The sequence below is a fragment of the Grampus griseus genome (genome assembly GCF_964374135.1).
Source record: "Grampus griseus genome assembly, chromosome: 5".
Taxonomy (NCBI): domain Eukaryota; kingdom Metazoa; phylum Chordata; class Mammalia; order Artiodactyla; family Delphinidae; genus Grampus; species Grampus griseus.
The window spans coordinates 38,101,916-38,125,896 of record NC_138998.1 but is presented as its reverse complement, the minus strand read 5'-3'; the positions used below and the strand labels follow the sequence as shown (position 1 = coordinate 38,125,896).

The 23,981-nt window shown below is 35.7% G+C and overlaps 1 protein-coding gene across 3 annotated transcripts in view; it reads right to left on the bottom strand.

The window, feature by feature from the left end:
- Positions 1-701: 701 nt before the first annotated feature.
- The window catches only part of RSRC1 (arginine and serine rich coiled-coil 1), a 445,934-nt gene continuing 422,654 nt past the window's right edge, over positions 702-23,981 (bottom strand). For all 3 annotated transcript variants that reach the window (XM_082655219.1, XM_082655217.1, XM_082655218.1), the window contains exons 8-10: positions 8,005-8,111; positions 1,679-1,831; positions 702-1,033 (exon numbers count right to left, since the gene is read on the bottom strand). In XM_082655219.1, the coding sequence (XP_082511345.1) occupies positions 941-1,033; positions 1,679-1,831; positions 8,005-8,111 (353 nt within the window). In that variant the 3' untranslated portion in view covers positions 702-940. The remainder of the gene's footprint in view (positions 1,034-1,678; positions 1,832-8,004; positions 8,112-23,981) is intronic.

The following is a 23,981-nucleotide window of genomic DNA, read 5'->3' as shown; positions in this document are numbered from 1 at the left end:
AATTCGAGCAGAACAAAATAGAAAAGGGAAATAACTCATGTCAGCTGCTGAAGGCAGTTTGTAAGGCAGGCCTAAAAGTCCTTATCTCTGGCCTGTTCAGTATGGAATGCATAGTTGATTTTCATTCAGCTACCAGAGAAAGGTATTCTACGATGACAGATAGTCTTATCAAAACTACAATTAGCTGGCTTCCTCTGCAGGGTATAGCAGTTGGTTAAGTAACACTGAAGTGAGAGCTCTTACCAGTTTTCTCAGAAACAATTCCCCATCATGAGTATTTGGCCAACTGCTTAGGTCTAGCATGAACATGTAATTTTTAAAAGAATGAGCTGGGACCTGCTAACATGTTTCAAAGGATCACCTAGTAAAAGCTGATCTCTAAGCAAATAAACCATCAGTTTATTTAATTTTCAAGTAGTTTTTTTTACTAAATGTATTATTCCTCTAAGAGTAACATGGTTCATACTGCTTAGGTTGTTTACAGTGCTTTTTGTTGTGCCTAAAATTTTTCAATAAGGTGAAATAAAAGATTCAAATATGGTTTTATAATACGTGGAAGATAAAATCTCATATTTATAGCATATACTTCGACTCTTTTATATGCATGACTAGTCAAAATTGTGTCTTTAAATGGCAACTTGATATTTTTCAAATTGTACTCAGAAACACTCCTGTGTACCATTTGCCTTAATACCAATATGTTCAGGATTAGCTTTATTAACAGTATGACATTTTCATGCATTCTTAAATTTTACACTAGTTTTAATATTCACAATATCTGATTAAGTTCAACTCAACAAATATTCAAGCCTACATGAGAAAAGAATGAAATGAGGTTACCTTTTTATATAATAAGCTATCTTATTTTTAAGAGTTAATACTGGGATTTAAAAACCTAAATTTCCAATGTTACTGTTAATTCAACCAGATGAACATAACTTTAGGCCACAGGACTGCCCATTAGCCTTTCCTGTCGGAGGGCAATTAATCTCTTGAACCACTTTTCTTCAGCATCAGCTTTCTCAATAAATAACTGAAATAAAAAAAGAAAAAAGAAGAGAAAATGTTATCGTCTGCCAATAACTTAGATTTGACCTTATAAATCACTTGTATAGAATACATCCTTCAGCACAAGATTTGGATACTATTTAAATCTTGATGACCTCTTAACTGAAGATCATCTATTTGGAATAATGCTCAGAAAGTTTTAGAGTAAAAGGACTAATATCAAAATCATTGGTTAGCAATTTTACATTTCATTTTGTAAAGTTTATTTCCTACAATCTTTCTGAAGACACAGTGGTATGACACTAATTCACAGAAGATAGCACGACGTGGTGTTAATGACATGCTCACAGTCCATGAGCCAACTGGAGCAGAGCCAGAATTAGATCTTTTAGTGCCAGAATAAAAATAAAACAAAACTTCTTTTTGCCCATTTTTCTTTCCCATAGAAAGAATCTCCTAGAAGTCAGGTAACATGAGTTGGTCCAAACCAGCTTCAAATACATGTAACAGCTCTAAAGGCTGCGGGTGAGCTGCCTGTTTTTAGCAAATAGGAACATGTGGATCCATTTCCTCCAGTGGTCTTCTTGTCACCAGCCCAAAAGGACAAGAGTTTGAATTAACTTCAGTCAACTAGACTTAAACTGACATTCTTAAGGTTTAAGGATCTTACATTTGGATGGGCCAGAGAATTGTCATCTTGGTACTTGATAGCAGTGGGGATGCTGCTAGGGTCTATTTCTTTTTCATTACTCGGTGGGTCAGCCACTACTGATGCTGGTCCTGATGTTGCAGCTGCATGCTTCACTTCACTAGGTTCCACTGACTGAAACATGAAACACATGCTATTAATTGGATAACAATATACAATTAAAATGTTGCTTTAATAATATTTCTGATTTTGAATAATAGCTGCTCAATTGGCCTCCTTTGAGATGATACTAACTACAAAATGGCCCTAGGTTATTGAATAAGAAACAACTATTCCTAAAGTAAGCAAACAAATACAAAAACACTGTGAAAATGTTATTTCTTACAATCAGCATATTTTTCTTAAGAAGTTGGTACTTATGAGTCTATACTATTGCAAAAGTACATACATTTCACATATCTAAATTCCTACTTAGCCTTTTTTTCTACCCCTATTGGTTCTACACATACAGTTTTTCAATTTCCATTTTCTTTTGACTTTTTTACTTCTGAACATCCACTTCTCTGAATGAAGTGCAAAACAGAGGTCACTGGGGAAAACATCTAGAAAATGAAATATGCATGAATTAGTTGATCCTTTATTAGAGTAATTTATCTCAGAGTTGGAGATCCATCTATTTAACCAGTATTTAGTAAGCACTACTAATTGCTAAGCACTGGGTACACGAGGGAGAATAAGAAGATATGTTCCTTGTCCAGGACACGGGTTCGAGCCCTGGTTGGGGAAGATCCCACATGCCACGGAGCAACTAAGCCTGTGGGCCACAAATACTGAGCCTGTGCTCTGAAGCCCGCGAGCCACAACTACTGAGCCCGCGTGCCACAACTACTGAAGCCCGCGTACTTAGAGCCCATGCTCTGCAACAAGAGAAGCCACCACAGTGAGAAGCCTGTACACCGCAACGAAGAGTAGCCCTTGCTCACCGCAACTAGAGAAAGCCTGTGTGCAACGAAGATCCAATGCAACTAAAAATAAAATTAATTAATTAAAAAAAAAAGAAGATATGTTCCCTGTCCAAACTGGAGATTACATTTTGCTAATGGGATGACAGATCTCTAACAAATACCAAAATATATACATAATCACAAATTGTAACAAGTTACATAGAGCTGTTTAAAGAAATATTTGGTAAATCTGATTTGGCAGTTTTCTTCTTATATTTTGGAGCCAATATTTTTTTCCCCAGATCCCAAACTTTTCTATGTCTCCAACATAGTGGTCATAGAAGACTCATAGCCCTAAGTGATATTACACTGACCCTTTATAAAACTGAAGACATGTAACAGTAAAGCCCAATATTCTGCACAGGGGAAAGTGGGAAGTATGTTAGTCCAGTGAGGTCCAGGACATAATTTTTTGGTACTCTATCTTGCCATGCAGGGAATGTAAGAGCATGCCATTCTGCATATCTAGGCCATGCTTTGATAGGGTTCAGCTAGGAGACTGGCTGTCCATATGGAACTACCTCGAAAAATTGTGAAGTGCTGTTATTCTAGTTGCCAAACATGTGGATCGCACATGTGCAGGTGGCAGAGATAACATTCTATTACAGAAACCAAGTAATCTCATTTTGTTTTTACCTACACAGTACATTAAAGTTTTCTTTGAAAAGTGCTTATATACACAAGAGGTAAAGTTCTCAGGGGTTAGGATCAGAGTGTAGAAGTTATTATTTAATAACGTGTAATTTAAAAAACGTGTGAGGAAAACCATCAATTGCTTCTTTATTTAAGTGAGGAAAGCTGTTAGAGAAAATTTGACTATTAAAAAACCCTTAGCATGGCTACTATCAAACATCTGGCTTTGAGTAGCACTGCCACCTGGTGGTTCAGTTTGGAAAAACTTGTTTTAACACGTACTTAAAAGTATGAAAGAACAAATGACCATGCTGCTTAGGGTTATTTACCCTCTTTTTGAACATAGGCGGATATCTGCCAAATACAACAATTTTTGGATTGAATAAGTGGTAATAAGCTTATTTGGGAGAGCAGTCTGAAAACAAGATTGGTTCCTTAAGTTGATGATACAGCAGGAACTATCAGATCATCTTTCTACTCACACCAGAAAAATATGATTGCACAAAGTAAAACTAGTTAAATCAATATGTGTTGCAGGAGACACACTGTCTAGCATGTCATTGGTAACAGCCACTTTTCTGGTAATAGTTCCCTAGCTAAATTAGTGGAATTAACACAGCTAAAGAACCTACCAACAGAAGGGGTCACTAGTTACAGAAAAGCCTTTTTCAGAGATATTACAAACTTTATACCAATGCATGTAGCACTGTCCAGGAGAGAAGGATGTTGAAACTTGGTTCATAATTTAGTCCTCAAGAGAGTTAGTCTTTGCTATGCAACAGGAATAGCCCATCACATCTGCCCATGACCTGGATGAAATGGTCCTCTAGATAATTTACTTTGCTAAGTCATCTCCTGATAAATAATTCATCTTCTTGGGCATCCTGAATCCTTACCTTATACTGTAGACACAGACATTTTAGAAACTGGAAAGGGATACCACTTTCTAAACTAATAAATTGGCCCTCTGCTTTATATTACAGTCCAGTGCGAATTTATTCTTTGTTGGCCCATCACTGCTCTTCTGATCGTTTTGAAACGCGATGACTAATGTAAGTCTAGTGTTGGATGGCTAATATCTTATACTACTGTGCATTCACCAAGGTAAATGCCATCTTCTGTGGCCTTTTAGCATATTCTTTATATTTCAACAGGGAATATGCATTGAGTTCACAATTATGAGAGATTGATTAGTTCTGGAGTTAGACAAATTTGGTTTGGCTGCCGCTTTCTATCATTTATTAGCAGTTTGACCATGGGTTATGAAATTTGCTGAATCTCAGCTATAATTAAGGGTTATTAGGATATTAGTTAAATTATAAATGTTAAATGTCTAGTATTAATGGTAGTCATCATTATTTTAGTTATTTTACATTAAATATATACAAAAGTGGGTCTATGATACAACACTGTTTTACATCATTTGCTTACTGCTTTAACATTTCCAAATGGCTGTGTTGAAACAAATTGGTTCAAAGCTTATGTCTATACGTGAAACTAGAAAGTTACTGTGTAAAGTAATTTTTAATTTGCTTGGTCACCAAGCCTCAAATAAGGAGCATTTTAGGATCTATAGACCATAAAAAATTACATAAAACAGTCTCTGGCCCAACCAAAACAGGAATCCTTGTATCTACAATCCCTCTGAAGGAAGCCACAGACAAATACAGCCCTTGGTAGCAGCAGCAGGAAGAGGAGGAGTAGTGACAGCTTTCATTTCTTGATCACTTACTATACGCCAGGCACTTGGTTAACTGTTTTACGTAAAGTATCTTGCTCATCCTTATAAAAACCTCTGCTACGGGTATTATCCCCATTTTAAGGGACGAGAGCCAAGGTTTAATGAGACTATTATGTAGTTTAAGGACATATGACCAGTAAACGGTAGAATCAAAGTGTGGTTCCAGATCTGAGTCTACATCTCATGCTTTTGACCACCGCTTCCTAATGGCTAAATGCAAGATTTATTGCAATTTGGTTTGAATTTTAGAGGAAAGAAACAAAAATGTTGGTAAAATATTTTAACTAAATGTATTTCTAAGGGGCTCAATTCACAGTGCTGGATTAACATTTCTAGGCTGCTTCTGCTTCTCTGTCATACTTATCCAACCAAGAACTAGCTAGTTCTAGGCTTTCCAAATTGATTTTATTTCTTTCTATGAATTACTGTTAAGGGGAACCTCTTTTTGAAAGACAGTTGAAACAGAAGGTGGGTTTCCCTCACACAGATTTATGAAGGTTGCTTACAAAATGAAGAGCCTCCTGTTCCATCCTAGACCTCTCAATCCTTAATGGTGGCATCTAAGTTGGAAGTACAAGAAAAGCTACATTGAAGCTGAGTAAATCCCAACTCAGCACTAAAAACTAAAGCAAACAAAAACTAATTATTAAAATAATTAATAATGGTGGTCCCTTTGATGAGCGATGTAGGTGAAATTCCTTTAAACTGCTCCCAAGGGAAGCCCATTTAACTATATATAGGGTTTTGTTATAGATATGGGAAGAAGAGTTTTTCTCTTGGATTTAATCAGTTATCTTAAGATTAATAACTATAAGAAATAATATTTTAAAACTTTTCTAGAGAATATAAACAAGGTAAAAAAATGACTAACCTTGGAATTCAAGTATATGGATATTATTACATTTAAAAAATCTTTTAAGGTGCAACCAGATATCTAAAGAACTTCTGTGTTTCTCAGCAAGGGGTCTGTCTTACTGGTGAGCATGGAGACTCAGGGAAAGTAAGGGGCATATTAGAGAAATGTAAATGGGGTAAGGTTTATACTTCAGACAGTCTGAATGCCCATAGTAGTAGTAGTTTTCAAGCACCATACTTAGTTTATAGAATATACTTAGATATCAAATAATTTAGATGCTAGAGTATATAATTTTAAAACAAACAGTTTATGGATCAAGAACCATGTTACATATTTGATAATCATTATATTTAACCCTCGGTTACTCTAAAAAGTAGGAATTATTAGCTCTATTTTATGAATTTGGAAACTGAGGCTTGGAAAGAGGTTGAGAGGTTTTCTCGAGATCATCAATCATGTTAGGAAGTGTGAAAGTTAAGATTCAAACTCAGATCTCCTTGAGTCCAAAGCCCATGCTCTTTCCGCTATATTAAGCAGGCTTTAGACCAATTTCCTTACTCACTGCCAATTTTACTAGTTACTGGAAGAACTCTTAGTATCTTGGAGGAGAGGAATGGAATTAAAAATAAATTTACTATATTAATAATTAATACCAAATGGGAAAAAGTTGTTTAGAAGAAAACCTAGTGTATTAACATAGAGGAATAAATATTTCCACAGAAAGAAAATGCTAGGTTATCTTAAGTGTGTGCAGTGAGAACTGGGAAGTCACGGTGAACTCCAGAAAACAAATACTATGCAAGTAAACTTCAAAACAAATTACAACTCTTTTAGGACTTCTTATTAAGTATGAGTAAGATATTTAATAAAATGGGCAACTATATTTGTGAATGTCCATTTCACAGCTCCTTTTTTTCAGGAGTTGTGGTGGCAAACTACAAAATATTCAAATGAAATCAGCAAAATAACAGGGCAAGGACCGTGGATTAACCAAGGCTGTCTAGTGCATCCTGGCATCCTGCACATGCTCAATTCATGTCCCCATAATGAATTATTTTAAAATACATATGGTAATTGAAAAGGTGTCCCTCTCACTAATAACAAAAGAAATGCTAATGGAACAACAAAAGGTCAATTTTTACCTATCAGGTCATTAAACATGAAAAAGTCTGATAAGACTTGGTGTTAACCAGGGTGTGAGAGACAGACATCTCCCTGCATTTCGAGGTGGAATTTGAATCGATACAATATTTTGGGTGAATGACTTTGGGAACAGGTATGAAAATAAACAATATTAACCTTTAACAACTCCATTTTGAAAATTTTATCTAAGGTGATAATAATGGATATTCACAAACATGTATGCAACACCTCCAAACTTACAACTACTAAAATATCTATCAGAGAAAAAAAATTATGATACATTCATCAGTAGAATACTATACCGTCATTAATATATCTACAGATATAGAGTATTTCTGAATAAGTGATAGCTATACCATGTCTTCATTAGATGTATGATATTGAAGAATACATGTATTTCACAGTAGACAGCTTTTTCCAACTAAAGGAACACAAATTCCAAAAAGCAGCCCTGACAATGATTGAAAGAATACATGAAATATTCAACAGAAATAAAATGCCAATCAAAGCTCCTTTTATTAGAGTTGAGTAAGTGATACTCATATGGGCAAAGAGTGTAAATATATGTTACTATTTGGGTAATAATTTTATTGTTAAAGTTCTTTTCTAACTTTTCTCTAGCAATGTCAATTCAAAAAGTAGATGTATACATTTGAAAAGAAAACTGTGTACGTTCATGAAATGTGTATTATTGTTATAGAACTGTATGTTGACATCTTATACTTTGCCTTCTTGGTGAATTTTAAAATAAAAATGGCATCAGATACATTTTCACAGTTTTTTTTTTAACAAGTTAAACTTGAACTGATTCTCACTGATTCATTCTCTCTCTCAATAACATGCTGATACACTCTCACCTTACTTCATCTATTAGAAGAAGAAGCACTTACATTTAAGTAAAATCCATTAATAAAGCATCCCTTTAGTTGGAATCTAAAGGCTTATTCATAATGCCTTGATGAAAACTTACCTTTTTGACTTCTTTACTTGATCTGAATGTTTGCTGAACAAAAGAATCACTTTCAATGGCTTCAATTTCTTTGACTCTTTTTACTTGTTCTACCAGGGTGGCTTGGTCTAAAAAAGAGGGTATTATGTCAGTGTATTCTGGTTTGTCAGCTTGTTATCAACACTATACCTAAGCAATGTTCTTTCTATGAAGTAATTTTATGACTTATGAAATTTAACTGGATGGAAAAAAGAAGACATTATGGTTAAGTTATAATAGAAACTTTTTGCCCCCCCTGGAGACCCACAAAGATAACATTCCTATCCACTAAGACTCTCACCTAAAACCTAAAACATTGCCGAGAAGGTACTGCTAAAATGATCCAAGCTAATCTGTGCTAATCTGGAAGGAGGACTTTACATTTTTTTTCCAATTTTACTATGGAAATACATAAAAGGAAAAAGGAATAAGAGCACAATGAATCCATCTGCACCCATCACTCAGCTTCTGTAATCATTAATTTTCTGTTATTCTTATTTAATCTATCCATGCCCACTTCAATTTTGGGGGGTGGACCTGGAGTATTTAAAAGTAAATCCCAGACATAATGCCATGTTACCCCTAAATATTTTTTTAGGCATCTCAGATAAGGGCTTAAAAAAACAAAACAAACTAGCAACATAACTACAATACCATCTTTAAACCCAACGTTATCAGTAATAATTCCTTAATATCATCTTATATAATCCATGTTTAATTTTCACTGATTGTCCAAGTGCTTTTTTTACAGTTGGTTTGTCTGAAAGAGGATCCAAACAAGGTCCACACATTACACTTAGTCGACAAGTATCTTAAATTCCTTTTCATCACATACGGTCCACCATCCCTTCCTTTCATTGTCATTTATTTATTGAAGAAAATGGATCATTTTAGCCTTTACAATTTTCTACATTCTGGATTTTGCTGATTTTATTCTCATGGTGTCATTTAACATGTTCTTCTGTCCTTCATACTTTGTGTAAACCAGCAGTTAGATCTAGACAGGGATAAGATTCAGGTTCAATTTCTTTTGGTAAAGAATACATCACAGGTGGTGCTATGTAATTCCTATTACATCATATCAGGATGTGCTTCTCCCACTTCTAATGATGTTAAGATTGATCAGTGTGTCCAAGGTGATGTCAGCCTGACCCTAGTTCTCCACCAACCTTTCACTTCATGGTTTTAGCAGACAATGTTTGTTGCTTAGCTCCATTATTTTATTAGACATTGCAAAATGGTCATTTTTTTCTAATTCTATTATTTGTCCTGCATTTATTAGCTGTGATTCGAAGAACTTCCTTCATCGACTACTTTGTAACTGTGAAATATAGTCTAGAGGAAAAGGCAGAATAAATATTTCTTTCCCTTAATTTATCAATTTTGGTCCAAAGATGACCATTATGAGCTCATGAATATTTATATATGTAATGTACTTCAGTCCATCATAGTCATTTTCATATTTTGATTCTACCTTTGGGTAGTGGGAGCCTCTTCATGTTGGTCCCTGCATCCTTTTGATATGATCTCTTTTGTTAAAGTGTGATAAGATGTCCCAGGTTCATCCTGTACAGTTCCTGTCTCAGACTTGAAATCAGCCATTTCTCCAAAGGGCCTGGATTCCTTTTAGTGGGGAATGATACTTAAAGACAGTAACCTGAGCAGTAGGGGTGTTTGTTGTTACTGGATTATCACCGCTTCTCAGCTATTTCAGTGGGTGGGGTAGGAAATACATACTTTTAGAAAAGAAAATCGAATGTGAGTTATATTTGTATATCTTTTCTCTTATTCTAAGAATATTAGGCCTTAATGATGTGATCAAAAGTACTTAGCTGTTTTTCCTAATATGTGAGTTGAATATATATTAGTTTCAAAATCATAAGACAAATATTACTATTAACAAGATGAATTAATAGTTTAAAATTTCTTTATGGCTCTTTTTGATCTTAGGATTTATTCCACTGATGAATTGTCAAAACACTATACTCTAAAGTCACTTGAAATGATTCTCCATGTGATTATGCTACCAACTTGATATATAGTTAGGTTCATTTGTTTCAGTTTTTTTTTTAAATCTTGTTTTGCTCTACTGTTTTCATAATTAATATTTGTTTTTTAATTGCATAAAACACTTACATGCTTTCAAAGTCAAAATTAAAACAACATCATTCAGAGAAGTCTAGGTTTCCTTTCCTATCCCATTCCCCCAATCCATAGGTAATCATTTTTTATTAGGTTTTGATTTTTATCCTTCCATTGCTTATTTCTGAAAATATAAGTATACATATTCTCTTCTTTCTTACACAAAATTAGCATACTATACATTCCTATGTATATTACTTCTCTCACTTTTAACACTATGTTTTCCAGTATAGAGACTTCCTCATTTTATGCTACAGCTATACAGTAACCTATTTTATGGTTTTATGATAGTTTTTCCTACCAATGCCCTGTTGATGGTCATCTGAGTTGTTTCCAGTCCTTTGTTTTTACAGTTAGTGCTTTAATAAATAGCCACAGGCATGTATCATTTCATACTTTTGTATTTTTTTCTCACATGCTAGCTGGGCAAGAAAAATGCAACATTATGGTTCACAACCTTACTGTTTAAACTCTTGGTCTAAGCTGAAACGAACACACACCTGAATTAGGAGCCACTGAATACTCAGCTAAGGCATCTAAAAATGCCAGGGTTTTAGCCTGTATGAATAATAACTGAATTTATTAAAAAAAACTGTAATAACTGGTTTAACAAGGTAGAGTTATTTGCATCAAAGTAATTTTTACATACTAAGTTGAAAAGGTTAAATGATATAGACAGTATGAAATCTGGTCTAACACATTCAATAAAAATTAACATTTTATGAAAAATCTCTGCTTCAATTTTTGGCCAATCACAAATTATAAGCATATAGTCTTATGCAAGTTCCAGTTTATTTAAGAGAAAGACAGTGCTTCTGAGATGTGTCCCTGACAGCTGTAACCAGTCTTTTCTCAGGTGAGAAATCCTGCATGGAATGTTTGGAAGTAACAGCTGTCACAGCCAACACTCACATCTTTGGAAGAATATATTTTCCTATATAAAAAGCAAACACTGTCAGAGTGTCATGGAAGAGCAAATAGTTCCACATGCTTTAGAATAAAAGCTCCTTTTAATTATGCAATGTACTAACTGAGCATGTGAAATGAGAGAAGACTCTTTTCCCAGCTAACTTATTAACATGTGCCGTACCAGAGGATAATATTTTTACTAGTTACATGTATAATGGCATTAATATAGCAGAGAAAAATCATAATGGATACCATTCCAAGTGATTCAACTTTAACTGGTCAACATGAAAACACATTTGTTTGTGTAGGTGTTAGTTTCACAGTTATTTCACAATCATTAGTTCCCAACCAAAAACAATATTTCTGACTTCAGGATGATGTCTCATATGTATCAACTGTTTGACCCCTCGGATTTTTTCTCTAACATATTCCCTCATTTGGATTTACAAAGCACATCATTAGTATTAAATGTCAGAGGTGAGCTCACAAACAGTACTTGATGTCTAAAGCTTGCAGTGTTTGTAGCTTTAAATATGGGCATACAACCAGCTCCTAATACAAATAAAAGTGTTATCACAGAAGCTGGCCAAAGGGCCAGTATATTTAACAAAATAGCACTGGAGAAACTGTAAAGGAAGGAAGGAGAAAGATTAGAGGAAAAACAGAACATTATGTTTGTGTTTCTTTAAAGATCACTTCAGGACTAACAAAGTGACAGGGCAGATAGGGGAAAGCCTGTCTGCTTGACTTACAATATGAAAATAAACCAAAATAGCTTTTACCTTTCAATGTGGGAACCATTTTACTGGTGATATTTAAATTAAAGAATGTGATATTTAAATTAAAGAGTAAGAGAGTGATATACAAATTAAATTTCTTTAACATCTTTATTGGAGTATAATTGCTTTACAATGCTGTGTTAATTTCTGCTGTATAACAAAGTGAATCAGCTATATGTATACATATATCCCCATATCCCCTCCCTCTTGCGTCTCCCTCCCACCCTCCCTATCCCACCCCTCTAGGTGGTCACAAAGCACCGAATTGATCTCCCTGTGCTATGTGGCCGCTTCCCACTAGCTAACTATTTTACATTTGGTAGTGTATATATGTCAATGCTACTCTTTCACTTCGTCCCAGCTTACCCTTCCCCCTCCCCGTGTCCTCAAGTCCATTCTCTATGTCTGTGTCTTTATTCCTGTCCTGCCCCTAGGTTCATCAGAACCATTTTTCTTTTTTTAGATTCCATATATGTATGTTAGCATGTGGTATTTGTTTTTCTCTTTCTGACTTACTTCACTCTGTATGACAGACTCTAGGTCCATCCACCTCACTACAAATAACTCAATTTCATTTCTTTTCATGGCTGAGTAATATTTCATTGAATATATGTGCCACATCTTTATCCATTCATTTGTCAATGGACACTTAGGTTGCTTCCATGTCCTGGCTACTGTAAATAGTGCTGCAATGAACACTGTAGTACATGTCTCTTTTTGAATTATGGTTTTCTCAGGGTATATGCCCAGTAGTGGGATTGCTGGGTCATATGGTAGTTCTATTTTTAGTTTTTTAAGGATCCTCCATACTGTTCTCCAGAGTGGCTGTATCAATTTACATTCCCACCAACAGTGCAAGAGGGTTCCCTTTTCTCCACACCCTCTCCAGCATTTATTGCTTGTAGATTATAAATTAAAATTTGAAAGGTGCATGGGAGATTTCATTTTTAGTCTTATAAATAGCTCAGCTCCATGCTGTCTGAAAACAGGCATAAAAAATGTTTTAAACTGCTTCATACTCAAAATTCTAAGATCAATGTCCACAAATCTATGTCTTAAGTATAACCCTGTCATTTTGGGAAGCAGAATAAAACACATCAATAATATATAGTAAATTGTTTTATTTTTATTTTTAAAAATATTTATTATTTGTTTGTTTGTTTGGCTGCGCCTGGTCTTCGTTGTGGCACGCAGGATCTTCATTGCCGCGTACAGGATCTTCATTGTGGCATGCGGGATCTTTTAGTTGTGGCAGGCAGGCTCTTAGTTGCGTCATGCGGGATCTAGTTCCCTGACCAGGGATTGAACCCAGGCCCTCTGCATTGGGAGCGCAGAGTCTTAACCACCACTGGACCACCAGGGAAGTCCCTATAGTAAACTGTTTTACATTCAGGCTCTTAAGTTTAACATGCCAATTTGTCATTTAAAAATTCTGTACCAATTTTAAGACTGGGAAGAATGTGAATTAAAACTAGTTATTGTTTATATATATATATATATTTTAAACATTTATTTATTTATTTGGTTGCGTCTGGTCTTATTTGTGGCAGGCAGACTTCTTAGTTGGGGCTTGCTGGCTCCTTAGTTGCGGCATGTGGGCTCCTCAGTTGTGGTATGTGAACTCTTAGTTGCGGCATGCATGTGGGATCTAGTTCCCTGACCAGGGATCAAACCAGGCCCCCTGCATTGGGAGCGCAGAGTCTTAACCACTGTGCCAACAGGGAAGTCCCCTAGTTATTGTTTATACGCTTGGCATGAATGCCTAGCATACAAAGTATCCTGTATTCATCAGCCATGAGGTTAAAAATGAAAACAAGTGATAAAGTTACTGGGAGAATAAAAATTACAGGATGTTTCTGGGGCTTCCCTGGTGGTGCAGTGGTTAGGAATCCGCCTGCTAGTGCAGGGCACACGGGTTTGAGACCTGGTCTAGGAGGATCCCACATGACGTGGAGCAACTAAGCCCGTGCACCACAACTACTGAGCCTGTGCTCGAGAGTCACAACTACTGAAGCCCGCACACCTGGAGCCCATGCTCCGCAAAAGGGGAAGACACCACAATGAGAAGCCCATGCACCACAATGAGAAGCCCATGCACTGCAACGAAGAGTGGCCCCCGCTCACCGCAACTAGGGAAAGCCCATGCGCAGCCAAAATTAAATAAATTAATTTTTTAAAAAATTACAGTATGTTTCTAAACATTAACATGGTAAACATGAAGTAAACATATCTATTTGCACTTGATGCTTTTTGATAAACACATTATTGGTAAACAAAATGACTTCCATAGGTTGCTTGCAAGATGTCCGTAGAATATTTCATATTTCATAATAAAAGAGAAAATAATGGAGTCAGAATGCTAAGTCACTACAGACTAAAAAAGTCAATAACTCACTGCATGGACAATTATTTTGTTCTTTTTGTGATTAAAAATTAAAATCAAATATTTTATTAGTTACTGTTGATGTTAGAAAAATTAGGTTCACCTGCTACTTTGAGTTATATTTGACAATTTCACATGACACATCTACAGAATTTTCTGTGTTATCAAAAGGTACACAAATTTAAGATTAGTAGATAAAGATGACAAGGTCCAGTATAAACCTTTTATTTGAAAAGGCAAAATTTAAATATGTACACCATTTGCAGATTACCAACAAGCCAACCTCTCTAAACTGGCAGCAATGCTAGGCAGAGAACAGCAGATGGCACTATTACCCAAAATGTAATGGGCTAAGCGACATGAGTTTCATGAAAGGTACCTTACACATTAAAATCTCATCTCCAAATGACTACTTTTGAATATTAATAATTTATGAATTTCCCCAAAGTTAAAATGCATTTTATATTACAAAGAGTTTGGGTTGGTTGGTTTCATAGTTATTGAGTTACTTATGCTACTTTTCTCTCCCAAGGGGAAAAAAAATTTATATACTAATACTACTGCTACAAATACATGAATAATACAAGAGAAGATCTTATTTTCAGTTTAAATGGATTCAAATTTTAGTCAAGAATGGAAATATCTGCAAAATTTCCTTTTATGGTACAATATAGACACTGAAAACAAAGTCTTTGAAAAATAAAGCACTTTCAAGTGCTTTGCAAGAACGAAAGAAAAAAAGCAAACAATAACAAACTGGCTATTCAATAAATAAGTAAATGGAGATGGCTGTTCAATAAAATCTGTAGACAAATAAAACATACCATAAAGCTCACTTGGAATTCTAAAGTTAAAGCAACTCCTCATGAACACAAATTTTAATGAAATATAGACACTGCTTTCCCTTCAAAACAGTTCAAAACAGTGTATTTTAAATAAGTTTCTTTCATTAAAACATATAAAACATATATTAGAAAGCCATCCAACTGTAACATTTTAAGGTTGTTCATAAATCTCATATCCCTGGGCACCAATTTCCAGAACTGATATCCAGAAATAACGTGAAAGATGAGAAAACTTCTTAAGTAGAATGTGGCTTGTCTATCAGCCTTCTGGAAGCTTATGATACAGTACCAAGTTATATATGTCAGTGAGGCTCCTGGAGTGTCTCTAATAACAACCCCCCTTGGATGGGGTCCAAGACAGACTCATAACAAACTGCTTTCCATGTCAAATTAAGTAATAAGAATAAATTTAATGTGACTGAACCAGTGAAGAATTTCTGATAAACATTTTAATAAGTGCAAGTGAATTGAGCATCAGACTAGGTTTTATGAAAAACAAAATCCATACTGAAAATCCACACAAATTCCACCTCATTTAGTTCCTCTCACCTAGAATGCTCTCACCTTTTCTGAATCCTCCCTGTCACTTCCCTTGCCACCTCTGAGAAAAGGGGCCTCTTCTATAATTCATTTGGCTCTCAGCATATGTTAACTCCCACTGATATTAATTTCTTCATGAGCAAAAGCTTCATTTCCCCAGGCAGAGGGGACATACCCTTCTGTGTCAACTCCAGGAGTTAGTATAGCATACTCTATTATTTAGTAAGCAGTCAATAAACATTTGTTGAAAACTTAAAAATTAAGGGGCATTAAAATAACCATTAAAAAAACATTATGGGGTAGAAATGTCAAATTATAAAAGGTTTTGTAACTTTAAGAAATTAAATGTCTCTAAGTGGTTAGTTTTAACAGCTCTGGGTTCAGACTATCTGGATTGAACAGTCTCTTCTACTTACTAGCTTTGTGACCTTGGGCAAGTGCATTGTGGTGGTCTCAGTTCTCTCCTCTGTGGCATGGGGATAATAGATGAAACATCATAGGATGGTTGAGAGGTTGCCTCCCTCCTTTCTTCCTTCCCTTTCTCTCTCCTTTCCTACTTCCAAATATTTGAGCACACTCAGGCATCGTTCTGCATACCAGGGTTTAGAGACAAGAGTTTCTTTCTTCCCTCATGGAGCTTATGTTTCAATGGAAGAAGCGAATAATAAACATGTAAATAAACAATATAATATCAAGGAAAATAGAGCAGGGTAGAGGGCTACAAAGGAGAAAGGGGGGCTATCTCAGGTGGGGTAACCAGGAAAGAACTCCTGACGTGGTGATTTCAGCAGAAAGAAGAATCATGTGAAGGAACAAGTCATGAAAATCTGGGAGATGACACTTGTGTTCAGCACAGGGCTGAGGAAGCATTAAGAACACTTAGTAACTGAGAGCTATTACTAGTAACAGGACTAGAGGGCTGATTTAGTAATTGTACTGAGACACGGAAGTTGGCTAAAAAGTTGGTATATAAACCTCAATTTCTGGCCATATAGAATCCTAATGGATGTCTACAACCACACACTCCCTAAAATGGTAGTCATGTGGTAGAAATCATGTTTTAAAACAGACGTATATTTGATCATCAATATCTGGGATGCCTTTCTAGTGAGGAAGGTCATAGAGGCTAATTTTTCTTTTAAATGGTTGTTAAAAAGGCCAGATGAGCTGTTATGGTAGCAGAAGCGGTAATCACGGCAGTAACAGAATCTTACATTTATGGCACTGAGTGCTAAGCACTTCACATGGATTACCTCTTTTAACTGTCATAACCATAAGAGATAGTACTATTATTATTTTCATTGTACAGATGAGAAACTGAGGCTAAGTAACTTGGCCAAGGTCACTGGGCTAGTTGGTGGAAGAAATGGGATCCAGTCCCTGAATTGTGATCCAGTCATTATTTCCTAGTCAAATAAATTCTTTACCCACTCCTGCCAAGAAACATGTATTTTTCTTCCTTTTTACCCATTTACTAGAATAATAAATGTTCTTGGTATTGTTCTTATTCTGCATTTTAATGCTTATACATTCAGTAAAATACAACGTGGCTTTATTTCTGGAGGAGATGCCATATATATTGTCTTGGTTTTCTGGCGTTATCTTGAGCTAGATTACAGATGTATATTTTTGGAATCTTTCATACTCGATTAAATTTTTAAAGAATTATATATGTCACATTCTGAAAACCTTTATTAATGAATAAAAGAAATAAAGTTTTTAGAAAACCTATCATTCTTTCATTTAAGCCTGAAGACAACCTGAATGGTAAATTACTACTTTAGAGCTGTTCTTATTTATTGTGCATCAATTGTTGCTACAAAAAACTAGAATGGTTTCTGAGAATTTGGCTAAACAAACAACCACTATGCAGACGAACTACATAGACTATTGCCTTATGCTTCTCTCAAATGTAATAAACATGGGTAGTCAAATCCACTTTCAATAGTGGTAAGTAATAATTCCAACAAAGCTAAAGATACTGGAAGTTTTCTTATTTTAATAGGATAGAAGAAAGGAATATAATTTGAAGTATACTGGATTAACAGAGAATACAGACTCTGAAGTTGCTATCTGTTATCCATTTTAATTCCAGAATTCTTATTGACTCTTTAATTAAAATTCTGTAGATGGAAGAGTTGTATGTTTCTAAGGAACTTGAAGTGAATGCTGTCTGCCAGCCATCTCCAAACACCCCATAACCACACACAACTCGCCTGTCAGGAGAGCTAATGCAGACATCGCAGGGCACACCACATTTGTCACTGTGGCTAATATCAGAGACACGCAGCTCTTTTTTCTTAGCACACAAAAGCAAGATATGTAATTCAATGCTCAATTTACCCTTGTCTCACAGGAGATTTTTCCCCGCTAATTGATAGAAATTAAGCCATTAATCAAGCCACTAGCCATCATTCAAACCAGAGAAGATGAATACAAACTTTCATCATAACCACCTTCCCCATTTTAGTGTTCATTAGCATTAATTTTTAATGCAATTATGCTATTCTTTTACGCTGAGCTCATAAATTACTGCTCTTTTGTTGCTGGCTGGCCTTGTAAAATCCAAACTAATGCTTTGTACTCTGATCTTAAAGGCAATTACTAGGTTCTTCTATCTTTTATATCTTTGCATCCCCAATAACATATATATATATATGTGTGTGTGTGTGTATACACATATATATACATACATACATATATATATATGTATATAACGAACATCCATGAACACCCAAATGCTATGCCTGTTTTTTTTTAATGTCTCTATATAAAATCTGTGTGAACATATAAATGTAAAATGTACCTAAAGTAAATAAATACACACACATACCACATACATTACAAAATATAGACGTTAATATAAAAATAAGATCTCATATTCATTCTGTATTTTGGGTTTAATATAAAGATATTCTTACAGTTTCTCATGATTAAAAAGTACTGCATCATTGTAGTAAAGTTATGTTTTTATAACAAATTAGAGAAAATAAGAATATTAATAGTGACTAATATACACACTTGTAAGGGTCAAAAAACTACTAAAAACAGAAAGAATATCTACAAAATATCAAAATCCCTTAGTTCTTTATCTAGGGTTACTGTTTTATGTTTAAATCCTTATTTTAAAAAACTTGTGTTGAAACCTGAAAATTAATGAGACGAAAATGAAGAGTAATGGAAGATCAGAAGAACCATTTACCCAAAAGTGTGTTTATAAGTGCATATAATAACTCCATAGTCTTTTATTTTGCAAAGTGAATGCATCAGTTTATCAGAGGATGACAGTAAAATAAGACAAATTTTCCACAAATGAATACTGAAGCCAGAGACAGTGTATCCACTCAGTCCTCCATCCGAGAGAAAGTGGAAAGATATACCCTCCTATAGTCCCCCAAAAGCATTGGTTATGCTCACTCCTAGGTGCAGAGGAGCTAAAAAAAAAAATCTGCAACTCTCTTCTTTGTATAACCCCAGTAATGCTTTTGCCTTTGTTCTCAAGTTGTTAACGTTCTGGTCACCCACTACCTAGAGAAAGGGTGCATATGTGGCATAAAGATTAATGAAATAAAACTTACTGGGAAGAACGGGAGAAAATATTTGCAAACAAAGCAACTGACAAAGGATTAATCCCCAAAATATACAAGCAGCACATGCAGCTCAATATCAAAAAGACAAATAACCCAATCCAAAAATGGGCAGAGACCTAAATAGACATTTCTCCAAAGAAGACATACAGATTGCCAACAAACACATGAAAGGATGCTCAACATCATTAATCATTAGAGAAATGCAAATCAAAACTACAATGAGGTGTCACCTCACACCAGTCAGAACGGCCATCATCAAAAAATCTACAAACAATAAATGCTGGAGAGGGTGTGGAGAAAAGGGGACCCTCTTGCGTTGTGGGTGGGAATGTAAATTGATACAGCCACTATGGAGAGCAGTATGGAGGTTCCTTAAAAAACTACAAATAGAACTACCATACGACCCAGCAATCCCACTACTGGGCATATACCCTGAGAAAACCATAATTCAAAAACAGTCATGTACCACAATGTTCACTGCAGCTCTATTTACAATAGCCAGGGCATGGAAGCAACCTAAGTGTCCACTGACAGATGAATGGATAAAGAAGATGTGGCACATACATACAATGGAATATTACTCAGCCATAAAAAGAAACGAAATTGAGTTATTTGTAGTGAGGTGGATGGACCTAGAGTCTGTCATACAGAGTGAAGTTAAGTCAGAAAGAGAAAAACAAATACCGTATGCTAACACATATATGTAGAATCTAAAAATAAAAAGAAAAAATGGTTCTGAAGAACCTAGGGGCAGGACAGGAATAAAGATGCAGATGTACAGAATGAACCTGAGGACATCGGGAGGGGGAAGGGTAAGCTGGGACGAAGTGAGAGAGTGGCATGGACATATATACACTACCAAATGTAAAACAGATAGCTAGTGGGAAGCAGCCACATAGCACAGGGAGATCAGTTCGGTGCTTTGTGACCACCTAGAGGGGTGGGATAGGGAGGGTGGGAGGGAGATGCAAGAGGGAGGAGATATGGGGATACATGTATATATATATAGCTGATTCACTTTGTTACAAAGCAGAAACTAACACACCATTATAAAGCAATTATACTCCAATAGAGATGTTAAAAATAAATAAATAAAAATAAAATATAAATTTTATATATACACACAAATACATACACACATAAACACTTCCAGGCCTGCTTGAATTCACTTAATAATCACAAAATGGATATCATAATATCAGCACTAAAAATAAACCTTTGAAAATGAAACCACTGCAAATCCACAATTAATTTAAAACATTTCAAGAAGAGTTTTTACAGGCTGACTCAGGGCTTGATCCTGGCAGCCAGATGGATATAGGAGGTCAATAATCCAGAAGCAATGAGACAGTGATTAGCCAGACAGTAAAACAAGTACCCGGAAGCAATTACTGTCTAACACGTCAGAAAGCCATTTTACTGAAATAGGCAGAAAATGGATTTAAAAGATAAATTTCAATGTCTCCCTGCTGTCTTTCTAAAAATTTTGTTTAGTAAACACATTCGTAAAGCCAGTTACTACCTTAAATGATAATTACTCACGGCAAAAAGTCTTTGTTCAGAAGTGATGACTGACTGGAAGGTTCCTTGTAAAACAAGTTTACTTGTTCCTTCATATGCTGACTGCGAGGGAGAATATATTTATTTCTCTGTGACTGTCCAGTCAGAGATACTGCAAAGCTTTAAGCTCTAAGAGAATCGGATCTGGTCCAAAAGGTTATCAACCATACTGAAATTTTGCTATAAAGTAGCAATGTGCCAAAGAGCGTGAATGATGTTTGAAAGTCTAACAAGAAAAGTGTTGGGGTCATACTAAGCATTCACAAAAACTCTAGCAGGTATTTGTTGAATGATGAGCTGAACACAGGTTACTATTGCTAAAGAATGTGGCATTCCTTTATTGGGGAGGGAAGCTCCTTGAAGACTCCCTCTCTCTCTTTGGAAAATGGTAGATACTTATTTATTGCTCTCAAGAATTTCTACAGAGTACTTAAAAGCTAGCTGTTTTTTTTTTTTTTTCCTTTGCGGTACGCGGGCCTCTCACTGTTGTGGCCTCTCCCGTTGTGGAGCACAGGCTCCGGACGCGCAGGCCCAGCGCCCATGGCTCACGGGCCTAGCCGCTCCGCAGCATGTGGGATCTTCCCGGACTGGGGCACGAATCCGTGTCCCCTGCATCCACTGCGCCACCAGGGAAGCCCCATAAAAGCTAGCTTTTCATTGTCCTGGAAACTACTAAGTGATGACCTTTATAGGAGCAGAATTCTATTTCTATTTCTTTTCTGACCCATTACTCAACAGAGGTGACAACTCCCTTATTCTTGAAACTTTTTTATTTGGGTTCCATGACACCTTACACTCAAGGTTTTCTTTCTCCCCACTGGTCACAATTCCTCATTTTCCTATACAGGCCCCTCTAAATGTTAGGGTGCCCCAGTGCTCAGACTGGGCCCATTTTTCTTCTCTATCTTTTTTTCTCTCTCTAGGTGACCCATAGCTCTAAATACCATCTATATGCTTATGACCCTCAAATTTTTAGGTCCTAACATCATTACCAAACTCCAGACCTTGATTTTTCTCTCTTACCCCCTAAATTTAAACTATCCCTTTCCATTAGCTCCTGTCTCTTTTAGAATAAAATTCAAACTCCATACTCTTAGTGACAAAATCCTACGTAATCTGGATCCTGCTAAACTCTCTTTTTTTTTTTTTTTGGTACGCGGGCCTTTCACTGTTGTGGCCCCTCCTGTTGCGGAGCACAGGCTCCGGACGCGCAGGCTCAGCGGCCATGGCTCACGGGCCCAGCTGCTCCGCGGCATGTGGGATTTTCACAGATCGGGGCACGAACCCGTGTCCCCTGCATCGGCAGGCGGACTCTCAACCACTGCGCCACCAGGGAAGCCCCCTGCTAAACTCTTCAACCAAATCTCTAACGCTTGTCCGAGCCACATTGGCATTCTTAAGCATTCTAAACTTGCTTCCCCCTTAGGATCTTTAGAGAAGCTGTTCGCTCCACCTAGAATGATCTTTGCATGGCAAGTTGCTTTTTGTTCAGATTTAGTTTAAATGCCAGCTCAAGGAGGCCTTCCCATAGCACTCAGTCTAAAGTAGCCAATGGTCATTCTCTAGCACATCAAGAGTGTAGAGAAACCAGTTAATTGTGAGGCTGTTACAGGGATCTAGGCAGGAGATGATGACTACGCAGATCAGGGGTGACATAAGATGGGGACATATTTTAAATAAAAAATAGACACTAATTTTGTACCGAGTGAGGCAAAGAGAAGAATCAAGCTGATTTTCAAGTTTCTGGATCAAGTAACTAGATAAACAGTAGTGCTATTTACTAAGACAAAGAAAACTTGGGCGTGGAATTAAGAGTTCAGTTTTAAAGATGATGACTTTGAGATGCTTGTAGGTTTTAAAAAGAAAGTCTCTAAGTCTGGAGTTCAAAAGAGAAAGTCTGGGCTGAAGATATAAACTTTGAAGTAATAAGGATATACAAGGCATTTACTCCAGTGGAAAATGATAAATTCACTCAAGGAGAAAAGAGATAGAAAAGAACTGAGTTCTAGTGAATACAAACACTTGCAGACTGGGTAGAAGGAAGGGCTGGCCAGGGCTGGCAGCAAAATCAGGTAAGTATCATGCCGTATTTTAAGTGAAAAAAGGGATGTTTCAAGAAGTGTGGTGAGTTGCATTGAATGCTGCTGCAAGGTTGAATGTGATAAGAAAAATTCCACTAGATTTGGCAAATCAGACAGTATTATTGGTGATTTTGAAAAAAGCAGTTTTAATGGAGTGACGTGGTAAGTCACACTGAAGAGGAGTGACACTTAAATGAAGATTTCTGTTTCCTAGAATATGGAGGATAATATTCTCTAAATGATACCTGTGCTGAACACAAGAACAAATAATGCTAGATAAAATATTTTAAAAAAAATTAAATTAAAGGTATGGCTGAGATTACATGAAGTAAGGAATCCACAAAGACCAAAAAGAAGTTTATAGTCTTAGTAAGTCCTCTACTCATAGAGAAATCGAATCATTTGTGAAAATTTTTTTTATAAACACTAGGTTCAGAAGGTTTTACATAAAAATTCTACCAAGACTTCAAGGAAAAGATAATTCTGATGTTATACAAACTGACTTCCTAACTCATTTTATAGGCTAGTACAAACGTGCTATCAAAAAGAGTCAAGAATAGTACAAAAATGGAGAAGCTGTAGAAGCAGGTCATGAATGCAGATGCAAAAAGGGTAAGAGGGAAAATACACACACATCTATTTGTACACAAATATATATACATGTATATGTATAATTTAATATATGAACAGATTAAATCAAGGAATGTTAAAAAAAGATAATACATCAAAATCATGTTGGATGAGTCCTAGGACCGCAGATTTGGTTCAATTTTAGAAGATATGTTAATGTAATTCATAACATCGTCTGATTAAAGGAGAAAAACTAAACTAAAAACCTAAATTCTTTGACAAAGTGCAACATTTATTTGAGATTAAAAACAAACTAGGAAAGGAAGGAAACATCTCTGACCTAAAAAGAGAATGTACCCCTGTCCCACAAACTAAACCAAAATGAAAAAGGTAAGGCAAATACACTTAATGGTATAATGTTTAAAAAGAATATATATTTTAAAAATTTTAATTAGTTTATTTTTATTAAAAAATCTTTTTTTATATCTTTATTGGAGTGTAATTGCTTTACAGTGTTGTGTTAGTTTCTGCTGTACAACAAAGTGAATCAGCTATACATA